This window comes from Pholis gunnellus (genome assembly GCF_910591455.1).
Source record: "Pholis gunnellus genome assembly, chromosome: 10".
Classification (NCBI taxonomy): domain Eukaryota; kingdom Metazoa; phylum Chordata; class Actinopteri; order Perciformes; family Pholidae; genus Pholis; species Pholis gunnellus.
The window spans coordinates 16,412,870-16,425,021 of record NC_136537.1 but is presented as its reverse complement, the minus strand read 5'-3'; the positions used below and the strand labels follow the sequence as shown (position 1 = coordinate 16,425,021).

The following is a 12,152-nucleotide window of genomic DNA, read 5'->3' as shown; positions in this document are numbered from 1 at the left end:
CAGTGAAATATTTAACCCTGGACAAGATGTTTCATTAAGAGACTGTTAACAAATGACTGTTCCACATGCTGTAGATAATCCAAGTTAAATCCAGGTAGGTTAAATGTATTAATATGAATATAACAGCGTCTCAATGAGGGCTTAGAGCCACAGGGACGCTTTCCAATGGAGGCGAGGCATGTGTGTGAGGGGAGGAGGAACACATCACGCTCTAAGGCCGTTTGCCCCAAAAACTTCTGGAGAGTTAACATGAAGTAAAGTGTCTCCTCTTGTCTCCTCTCAGCCTGTGTGGGTGTAGACCACCGCTGCACCAACACTAACGGACACACACGGGGAGTGTCTGCCGACTGGATTTAAAACTCAACTTCTCTCTCGTCTGTGAACAAGGAGGGACTATTACTATTATCATTTTCTTCTTAAAAAAACAGTCAAAACCGTTGTTTACATGACTTTCTTTGGAGTTGCCCATACCATGGTACATAAATATGGTAAGTACCGTTAACATAACGTAACGTATCCCTCACGTGTCATCGGTTTTGTAGCTAATTTTAGGTTCACGTCAGCACATACGTGGAAGTTTTTGCACGACTTTTAACTGGCTCACTAACCTCCGTTTATAATCCCGTCTGAAACATGCGTGTTTTTGCATATATAAATACTGTGACTGGAGAATTGTGCAACTTCCGGGCAGAAACTTACTGTTGAGATTTGGTTTTTTTCTCGGTCTAAATGTTCAGGATGAGGTAGGGAACTGTGAAGTTGTAGATTTACCTCCGTGATGTGCATCATCTCTGTGCTGTTTACCTCACCACCCACCAGGTTCAACAACCAGCTGTACAGTCGTGTTGCAAGAGAAAATACCTTTAATGTGCTCTACAGGAGGATGTAGCTAACACCAGTGCTGCATTTGACTATGAGTCCAAAAATGATTATTACTATTATAATATGATATGTGATGTAAAATATCATATTGGCACATAACCTTATGTCTGTGATAGTTGGAAATTAAGTTGAGGTGTATAATTGTATTTAGTCCTTTGGGACACCTTTTATATTTTTACGAGTTCTGCATTTGCTGATTGTTTAAATTCAGTTATTCTCTATATTTGAGAGATTATTAGAGAATTAGTGGCACAAACTCACTACAACTCCAGCTGTATAGTCATTAATCTGAATATTTTAAAGTTTTGGAATGTTGGCTGGTGAAAACAATATATTAAAGGAAGTCACCAAGGCCTCTGGGAACTTGCAATTTTTTTCTGTAAATTGCAGCCGTAACAGATTTAAGAAGGTATCCTATCACATTTGTATATTCTATCCTTGAATTAACTGACTTTCAAGAGCAACACAATAAATACTAATTATAACCCAACTTCATGAGAATAACATTAACCCTGTCAACAATGAATGCTAACATGTATAGGTTCTTTGCTGCTGCTGTTGTCCTGAGTCATGTATTTATCCTGTGAGGCAGACACAGAGCGAGCAGTGGGGCTGCTCAGACGCTACCAGGACAACCTGACCAGTCCAGAGGAGCAGGCCCTGAAGACCAGCGTGGGCAAAGTCTCTTCCATCTTGGGCAGTCAGCTGTTCCATGCCCTTCTTGGTAAGAAAAACACTCTACAACAGCATGTTTTTTTCCAGGAGGTGGTCTTTCAAAACTCTGCCCTTTAGCTTAAATTACATCAGAGTTGTGGTGGACTTTCTAAACAACTTTTCCTGTTCACACCCTCCTCTTTTTGAGTAAGAGAGTCGGTTTACAGCTTGGTTTTTTATGGTTTGCTACACTCAAGTTATTTAGGGTAGCTTATATACTCTGATTTGTGTTGTCATGTGATTGGCTGCAGGCAGACACAGGATGTAGACAGGGTCAGGTTGTATTAATTTGTATGGGAAGTTAACTGGGTCTAAATGTTTCCCAATTAAGTCTTATGAAAGAGGCCTTTCTGTCTGCCTCACAAAGGTTTCCTCTGTAACATACTCACATTGTAATGAAATCCTAATAAAACCCACCGCAACACAGTCTATCTATAGACTGAGTTGTTATAAGCTCACACTTGTCACACTGTGAAAGCACTATATTTCCCCTGTTATTAATTAATCATTGAACACCTGAAACAGTTGATTTGCCATTACCTCAACGCTATAGTCGTAACTAAAGTTGCTGCCGACTAAACTTATATAACGATTCCTTAAAAGCATCCTGAAGTGTGCGTATAGCTTCTAATGGGACACTGAAGAGTCACTATTATTATGTGTAACCAGCTACACCTTCATGGCAAGTCTGGTGTTTTTGAAAAGAGTTCAGGGAAGCCAATGTGAATCGGAGTTCCTTTTAAAGCAGATAAAGCGCATTACTTCAGTTTAACCAACGGTTGAGTGGTCCTTCTAATTACCACAGACATGTTATAATGATGCTTGCCCTTGGGTCTGCTGTTGCTACTGCTGACCCACTGCTGGGGAGCTGAGGGGGGGGGGGACGGACATGCCCAGGCAGCACTTAAAGAAATACAGTATGACAGCTTTTGCCAGTGATTTTTTGTTTGCCTGATGCTTAGTACCATTTTAACAGAATACGTCGGAATGATATAAATCCATAGTTTGTGGTGCAATGAAGACAGGATCTCTTACTGTTTTTGCTTGTTCTCCACCACAGTGAAGTTCGTGGTAGGGACTCATTTGTTGTATCCCATCATTCAAAATCCATCTTTCAAGACCAAATATGGCTTAGCGGCCCAACAAGTCCCGTCTCAAAGGCTTCTTCAAATGCAGCAAAAATAAGCTGCATTCATTTGGCCAATCAGGAAGACACAACTGGTGCACCTTTTCTGGCTCTTAGTACCTAGTAATCCATTGTTTTGACCTTCATCCTCAACATGTACAGACAACAACTATCATGAGACCACATGGTATTTATCTGTAGCTGCTAGTAAATACATTAAATGGTCCCACTAAAGGGAGTAAATAATGGAAGATAAAAATACCTTGACTTCTTGTTCTTGTTAGCGGCCTGGGATATTAATCATTGCTGTCCCATGCTGATATCCCTAATCAAAAACATATGAAGATATATTTGTTTTGTTCTTTAAAGCTAGGGTTGGTAATGTTGTTGAAAAACCAGTTTTTGTTATATTTGTTGAAATTCTCTTTACATATGGACAGCAATCAAATAAGATAGTGCCAAACCTTCTTTTGGTTGGATAATTTAAAAAATCTAGCTCACTCTCGTTAGTTTGTGAAGATGACCAACCCTCGCTTTAAATTGTTGATTGTTTACTTTATACTAAATGGCATCATAGATAGACTGTATCTTTTAAATATTACACATACGCTACTACATAATACAAGAAAAACCACTATTGCTTCTGGAATTGGGGTTTCTGCAGACATGGATGTCCTTTTAAGTGTCCAAGGATGTTTTTCACCATGCTAGCAGTGTCTGTGGATCTAGGGATGGCATGGGTGGTCGCTTCACTACTTTGGTCCAGACTGAAAAATCTCCACAACCTATTGAGTGGATTGGCACAAAATGTACAGGCGTTCATGGTCCCTAGAGGAGGAATACAGATTTTTGGTGATCCTCTGATTTTTACTCGTGCAAACATTTTTTTGTGTGTGTGTGTGAAATTGCTTAACAAATAAGATTGCCATGAAATGTGAAACAGTCCCATCAGCCTTGGCTGTGCTTTGTGTTTAATATTAATTAGCAGATGTTAGCATGCTAAACTAAGATGAGGAACATGATGGTCCCGAAACATGGACCCGCTAAACGTTAGCATGCTAGCATTGTCATTGTGAGCGTGTAAGCATTGTGATTTTAGCATTTAGCACAGCTGTGCCGAAGTACAGCCTCACAGCTGCTAGCATGTCCGTAGACTTTCGGTCTTGTTATAGGTCAGTTATAGGGTGACTGTATTCGCCAGGTTCACCAGGCATACACCCGCAAGGGGTTAAATGTAGGTAGAAGAGGCGAAAATAACACATTAATACTGCATGCAAAAAAACGGCATGGTTTTGACCCCAAACTGCATGTGATTAAAATAAAGTGGACATGTCTGTATGGGAGACTCGTGGGTACTTAGAGATCCCATTTAATTTCATTAATATCTTGAGGTGAGAGGTCAAGGGACCCCTTTTGAAAATGCCAGTTTTCCTTTGCCAAAATTTAGCCTAACTTAGGAGCGTTCAGCCTGCTTCCCAACAACCTAGCATGATAGCGTTGGCGCCAATGGATTCATTAGGTCATCCAGTTTCATATGATATCTATCTTCTTCACTCTATCAGTAAGACTGAGCCCGCTACAGCTTCCTAAAGACGGACATTTTGTCTGGGATCGCCAACAATGCCACAGGTCTCATAGGACTAAGAATGAGCCATGCTGAAGTGTCCTTGAGCAGAAAATATGAATCGTTTAAAAATGCTGAGAAAAAACAATTCTAATACCTATTGATATCAGATGTAATACATCTTGTTATTTAGTTAAGAGAGTGAAAATCGGAGAGGATTCGCTTTCTAAATGAGGATTCCAAACATTCCTCACGAAGAATGTTCAGTCAGGGCTGCCTTGCCAGAGGCCGACAGGAAAATAAACCGCTCTCGGCCATCATGCCAAGCCTCTTCCCTCAACCCTCCTGGCTCTCCGGATCATCTGCGCAGAGTGCGAGGATAGAGGTAGAAGAGGCCTGTGGTCGGTGTGTCTCAGGTGCAGGGCTTCGCTGAACATGTGGTTCTCATCAGGGAAGGCAGAGCGGAGAAGCAGCCGGTTCACAGCACTAATAGGAATACAGTGCCGTATAAACATTACTCATCCTCTTATCCTCTCCTGTTGTGTTTGCCCTGGCATGCTCAGGGTCCGTGTGAAGCGATTCTGTTTCGGACCATTTTGTGTTGCATTTTGCGGAGAGCTTTCTGAGCAGAGCTGACGATGCTGTAAACTTTTTTTTTTTTTTTTTTGTGCTCTGATGAAAATTTACAAAGGGTTAGGTAGAAAGTTTGGCGAGCAAGATTTATTGCTCCGATGCACTGTGGGAAGTAAAGAGGAGTTTGATGCAGTGTGGGAAGGTTCAGTGCTGGCCACTTGATTGGATGTCTGCATGGTTGCACAGTCACGAACAAAGGTTGCCTTAACTGTGCGTCCACCCTTTTGTTCCAGCATACAAACATGCAGTGGGCGGCATGGCGGGGGGGGGGGGGGGGGGGGGCTGCAGGGAGTTGGGGCACACAAACGCACGTTAAATTACAGAAGACCCTAAATGTCTGGGGAATATGTTATCGAGGCAGTGACAAGGGGGTGAATTGTTTGCCCTGCCTTGAAATTGTGACCTAGTTTTCTGTGAATGTGTTATTCTAGTGAGCCGTGGCTTGCTCATCATCATGTAAAGAACCAGGGGCACATTCTTTTTTGTTGTTGTTGTTGTATGATTCACCCAGGCAGGCAATACAGAGATGACTTCAGTCCAATTGAATAGGTACATGACAAATAGGAGAGGCCTATAACACCACACAAACACACTGATCTGCATGCAGAGTCTTTGTATGACAGGGAGAAGGTGCAGGAACCCCCCTATGACTGTGACAAAATGGCTTAGAGCTCCGACCAGGCCATCCTAAAATAGTCCCTACATCAAAAAGAGATCTGGGAATAAGTCCTGTGAAAGAGACTTCTGGCTTGGGTTATGTATTTTGTTCCATGGCCAGGAATATTTGTGGTCTGTGAGGGTTGGACGGGTTCAGAGATTTTTTTTTGGGAAAGTCACAGTTTCTCTGTACTTTGTGTGACTGTGAATCTTGATCTCGAAACACTTCAAGACCTGATTGAGCAATTTTCTCTGTTTTCTTACCTCTGCCAGGAATAGATGCAAACGATGTAATTAGAAGCGGTAGATGTGTGAAAGCAAGCCAGGTGTCCGCGATGCAGCTGAAGAGCAAATCTTGCAAGACTTAGCCGATGCAACATTCTCAAGACTTATTTAAAGCTTAACTAACCAGGTTCTTTTCTAGGAACAATGAGTCAAATAACTCAATATAGGTTCAAGGTGTCACTCGCAGTGATGAACCCTCAGAGAGTTCTACAAATTCACCTCACCTTTTAAATAGCTTTTTAGTGTTTTTCAGGTCCCTGTTTTGGTTTTATAGTCATCAACTTTACCATTTATCAGCTGTGATAAACCCACAATACACTAAATGCTCTGCACCAAATGAGAGACAGACATAGTGGAGCAGTTTTTAGCAGCTTAAGAGCCAATTATTTTCCCAAAACAGACCTAAAAGAAAAGTGAATAATAGAACAACATATGTAAAATGAACTTCAAATAAATGCAACCACTTGCACTTAATACAAACATTTTGGGCATGTAGGAAGAAAGAATATTCTTTTTGTTGTCGTTGCTCTGGTTGTAAAGCAATTTCACATTCCGTGCTGCCTCTAAACCGTGTTGTAGTGTCATTGTGAGTATTTGCGTGTATGCCTGTATGTAAGTGTGTATGTGCAGGTAGGCCCCACAGCATGTGTGTGTCTGCAGGCCTATAAGAGTTTGTGTGAGCGAGATTGCTCTTTAGTCAGCTGGGCAACAAACTCTTCTGCCCACACATGGCTTCACTCCTCCACATTCAGACACTGTGATGAGTCACATGCTCCATTCTTACACTTTTGTTCTCACAGTATCTTGTTGGGACATACTGACTCTTATCTCTCTGTCACACACACACACACACACACACACACACACACACACACATGGAGTGCCGAACTTCCTTTGAGTCTGCTTCAACAAAAGGTTCACAGTAATTTAATTAATACGAAAAAAAGACGTTTTAAATGTATTAAGTTTTCTTAGATGTCCCTCTCAAATGTGTTGTGTAGCACGGCTTGTCCTGACATTGAACTTTGGGAAGTTGAGGAACTCTCCAGCAACAACCTCTTTATGTCAACAGTGCAGTAACCAGTCCTGTGTGTGTGTGTGTGACATCAGCAAAATTGTCCCGGTGCATTCTCATCAAACGGCTGCCACTCAATAGGTGACCACAGGACATGGGCGTATAATGAGCTGAGAGTTGATGAGTGGAGATGAGAAGAGAAGGGAGGAGAACAGAGTGGAGTCTGAAAAGAAAAGCAAAACTTCAAAAGACACGCTGATATATAAATGCTAATAGTGTTGTTCTCATAGTATTTTGTGGTGCTTTAATAGAGTACTGAACTAAGATGGTGTACATGGTAAACCGTGTATCTGCAAAACAAACACCGGCATGTTATGCTTGTCTTTTTGAGCATGTTAGCATGCTGACGTTAGCATTTAGCTCAGCCTCACAGAGCTGCTGGCATGGCTGTAGACTCTTAATCTTGCTTTCATGCTGATGTTTTTTTCTGCTTTTACACCCTTAGATTTATAATATAATATGGTGTGTTATTAAAAATGTTTCAGAAATAGTTAAGGAAATAGCTTTTGTGAAACCAACTTCCCTTTCTACAGCACTCAAATCAAAGCATGTAATAGGGTATGAAGTGCTCACTGCTCAACTAGGGGGCAGTGTCTACATTTATTCAACACGTTTTGTATCTCGTGTACCCTCACCCTAAAATGGAGCTTCAAAGCAACGCGACTGGAAATGACCTTTAGTGTATTTGATCGACGATGATGTTGTACTAAAATAATCAAAAAGTAGAGAAAGTATGCATGTTGTTCAGGCAGCATGAAATGTTATAACGCGGGCCTTTATAGACAGACACTGAGTTGATGATTTACTCAGTCACTACCTGAGTCATGTAGTTCAGCAACAAGATGAGAAGAGCGCTTGCAAATGTGGAGACATAACTTCCATGTAAACGGACGACTCTCACCCCCACGTTTTCACCCGGTGCACCGGGGAGGAAAACATCTCCCAATGTGTCCGTGATTGATCGCTGGATTCTTTCACTCAACCAAAGCAGTGTACTTTAGAAGGCTGCGAAGATATGAAAAGAAGTAAATATTACAGAGTCGGGAGAGAGAGAAAAAAACGCAAACATCTGTTTGTAAAGAACAAAGACGCTCATTATTGTTTTTGTTTTTTTCTCACAGATATTCAAGAGTGTTACGAGGTGACCTTGCAACTCAACGCGGAACAAACTGTTGTGAAAGGAGACGGCCGGCGAGATGCGTTGGAGGTAATTTTCCTTCTTCACATTATAGATTGTAGAAAGTATGCATAGTGTTTACATTGTATCTGGTGTCACACATGTTGCCGAATGCCGTGCTTTGGCTGCACGAAAAAGGTTACTCGGCAGCCAACACGAGGTGTCACTACCTGTGTCCCTCGCACTCCTACGTGGAGAAAATGTTACCATGAGTCACGATGACTTCAATCTGGTGAGTGAGCGTCAGGCGGGGGAAAAGTTGGAGGAGGGGACACATGGGTAGAAGGGAGAAGAGGAAATTAGACGGAGTCAAAAGAGCACTGATTACCATTTGCTCATCAGTGGATTGCTCTCATGAAGTCAGCCAGTCCTTTCGTTATAACAAATGTTTGCAGTCACAGGGTTATTTAGAATATTTTCAGTATAGGACACAAAGCACAACGACTGAACTGAAGGAAGCAAAGCTGCATTTTGTTTAGATTTAAACCATATTCAGATGTAAACGGAGGAGCAGCACAGTGTCCACACAGTGGTTAAAAAATGTGGATAATTTAGTTTGTAGTTCCACGTCACTGATCTCCTAATAGTCTTTGGATGGGTAGGAACCCCTGACTTCATGTCACTTACATGATTTAATATTGCCTCATAACTTCCCTTCAGCTATGCCAAAATGTTAATGAAATTGATCTTTGGCTGACTTCTATAGCCCATTAACTGAATGATCTCTGGCCTGCTTTTGAGCAGAGATTAGAAAAACGCTATAGCTTCTGCTTAGTGTGTGTGTGTGTGTGTGTGTGTGTGTGTGTGTGTGTGTGTGTGTGTGTGTGTGTGTGTGTGTGTCTGGTTATGTGGCTGCACTCACAGTCATGCAACGTTAGTCTACATGCGGTACGTGGGGGTACACCTTTATTCTGAAAACAAAAAAATACCAGATTTTAATTTGAGCAGCATTTTAAACATTTTTAAATGTTATTTTTAAAACTGAATTTAATGCACAATGCCCACTTTAATCCCTTTCGACCTAGAAACTGGATTCTTCCACTGAAACATCTGACTAATTTAATCAAATGATGTGGGCCTGAAAGAAGCCTCAGAGAGAACAATTGTAATGCTGCTTAATGTACCCAATCAAACTGAGTGTACTGGACTGTATACAGTTTATTTACAGGCGTGCCAGTGTGCAATAGTTTATTGATGTAATAATATTAGCAGTTTCTTTCAAATATGCTGTAACACCACAGAAATGGGAATGGACCCATAGCTTGCCTTCAGAGACTTTGAGTCCTGGTAGTGTTGGAAGACAACCTTTCACTGTTAACTCCAAAATACTCTGACTTGGAAAGAGCCCACTATAAATAGTTTTTTAAGTTCTTCCGTGAGCTGAAATGTATCTACAAACATGCAGCACGCGGATTGAGTCTCTATATGCATTAAAAAAAAAAACATAACAAATCTCCAATATCACTAGTCCGTCATTTTTAAATGTACATTAGAGAGACAGACAGGAAGCATGGGGAGAAACGCACGCCCCTGGCCCCGGGCCCCTGTGGTTATATGGTACTCGTCTTAGACCAGGGGGCCACCATGACACCCCAGGTGGTTTTCTTTGTTTACGTACAAGGGTCCGGAAAACTTGGGCTCCAGAACCTGAGAAACATGACTGTGTTCTTCTACTTAGCTGTGAGTTAGAGAGGACACTGACCCTAGACAAACAGTACTTACCCACCTACATCCGTTTATCCTCAGTAGATATCTTTATCTTTTTTTGCTTTTACACAGGATCCATTGTAATCTGCTGAATCGTTTCATTGTAACATTGATTCCAAATGTTCTCCCCTGTGTGGCCTGAAAGGGGATTCTCTCTCTTGTGTGATCTTTCCCAATTATTTTCCGTTACAAAGAAAGGATAGCTTCATTGTTTCCTGACACACCTATTAATAACATGTATTATTGCTCACGAACAGAACTTAACCCAGAAGCTCACTGCAGTTTTTTGCTGTTCTTAAAAGACGGTCGCACATTTCCAAGTGTATGTCAATTCAATGGGTAATACAATGGGTCAATACAATGGGTCAATACAATGGGTCAATACAGTGGGTATGTTCCAATGTGTTCTGCCAAATCTGTGTTTCTAAGTCATGTAAAGTGCAAACCCCCTTTTCAGTGCTTTTTAGGCCTATAATATTAATTTGATATTGAAATTCAGTCCTCACATGAGATAAGAACTTTTAATCTAACATTATTCCTTTGTGCTTAACAGCCCCTCCATTCAGTCAATCACTTAATGGCAATATGTTATTGAAATTCATGTGCTAAGTCTGAACTGGATTATGTATGGTCAGTTGAACAGAGGAACTACAGTAAACTTGTCATTTACTAAACTGTATTAAATGGACGCTTCAGTGCAGAAGACTATGACTGCTCCTAAACACGTAACATTTTTTTGTAGATTTTTTAAGTTGAATACTGTTATCCCGAGGATGGATACTTAAAACTATTTCAACCAGTTATCCATTTCTAATAATTTTAACCATTTATCTCTATATATCTTTTATTGATCCATGACGATCTGCTCACAGAGCTGTGCGGGGAAACGGATTTTGATTGATGAAATTTGTCAGAATAAAATCTGTAACGTTCTTTCAGCTCTGTCAGTCCTTCACACTGAACGTTATATTATAAAAAACTGGTGATATGTTTGATACAATGCAGGACACGCAGCAGATGTCGACACACAACGTGATCTATTCCTCCTTCCTGTATAGACAGGAAGGTAAGACACAAAATAAAGGTCGGCGCACTTGAAACACATAAAGTCAATTGCAGTGCCAGATGTTTATCATCTGTCACTCGCATATAAAAAACACACACACTATGACAGTGGTTTGAACTTTATGGTTTGAACGTCATTCTGCCTTCCTAAACTCCTCTCAGTGTATTCTGTGATCCACCCTGTCGAGCTTCTAATTCAGTGCAGCATGGCTCCTGATCCTTCCCCACATCCTTCCCGCTCTGGATCCCAGCTGCTTGTGGGGCCCAGGCACAGTCCTGGAGAGAGAGAGAGAGAGAGAGAGAGAGAGAGAGAGAGAGAGAGAGCTGCTTAATGGACACCCAGTGAGGTGCTCATCAGTATTCTAGCCATGTTGTCACCTGAGTGGAGGATGGGATGGAAAACTAAATGAGTCTGCAAATTCCCTGATTTGGTGCAGAGTAGCAGGTGAGAGTGGAGAATAGCTCCTTTGGAAAAGAAAGGAAAGAAACCATGAGAGAAGAAGCTGTTTTCTGTAGTCCAGTTGATTTCAGAATTCAAAAATGATTTGTGGTTTTTTTTATTGCAAAAACCTTTTTTTATTGTGTAATAACCCTGGACTAACTACGAAAGTAATAGCCAAGAAGAAACTGAAACATTTCATACATTTTAAATATTGTATGACTTCAAATTATTAATTGATGGACTCATTTCAAACATGTCTGCACAATTTAGTAAGTGCATGTGTGCTTGTGAGTATGTAAGTGTACAGTGTGCACAGTGTGCACAGTGTGCACACTGTGCACAGTGCAAAGGGCTGTCGGTTGACCTGCCTGTCAGCGCTGCCATGTGGGAATGGAGCCGTCAGAGAGATACTCACTTAGCATCTCTAAAAAAAACAACACATCGTATATCTGATCCATACCAGTGCGACAATAAGGAAAAAACATTGTGTTGTGTGTTTTTGTCAGTTGCAGTGATGCCAGGTACAGCAGCCTTCATGCTTAGGTGTGAGTATATTCATAGAAGCATATATTAATTGGAGGTATCCGCGGAGAGAGAGAGTGCATCTTTGTGTTTGGAAAATGTTTGGGGCTGTTTTGTGGTAACTTTAAAAAAGTTGTTGTTTTTTTTACTTTGCACCAGTGATGGTCGGCTCTTAAGGCTGCCCTCTGCTGTCTGTTGAGGTTCTGTGTGGTCTTTAACTGTGGGAATGGTCTCAGTGAATTCCAGGTACTGTAGACTCTGTGTAAAACTTCCCACAGTCAGTATAGCACAAGTACGGCAAAA

General features: G+C 41.2%; 1 protein-coding gene across 1 annotated transcript in view; it reads left to right on the top strand.

Moving 5' to 3' along the window:
* Nucleotides 1-445: 445 nt before the first annotated feature.
* Nucleotides 446-12,152, top strand: part of dlg3 (discs, large homolog 3) — a gene marked incomplete at its 5' end in the record, with an annotated part of 71,548 nt that continues 59,841 nt past the window's right edge. Inside the window, 3 exons of the mRNA XM_079167700.1 lie at nucleotides 446-488; nucleotides 1,475-1,606; nucleotides 8,058-8,143. Coding sequence (XP_079023826.1) covers nucleotides 446-488; nucleotides 1,475-1,606; nucleotides 8,058-8,143 — 261 coding nt within the window. The remainder of the gene's footprint in view (nucleotides 489-1,474; nucleotides 1,607-8,057; nucleotides 8,144-12,152) is intronic.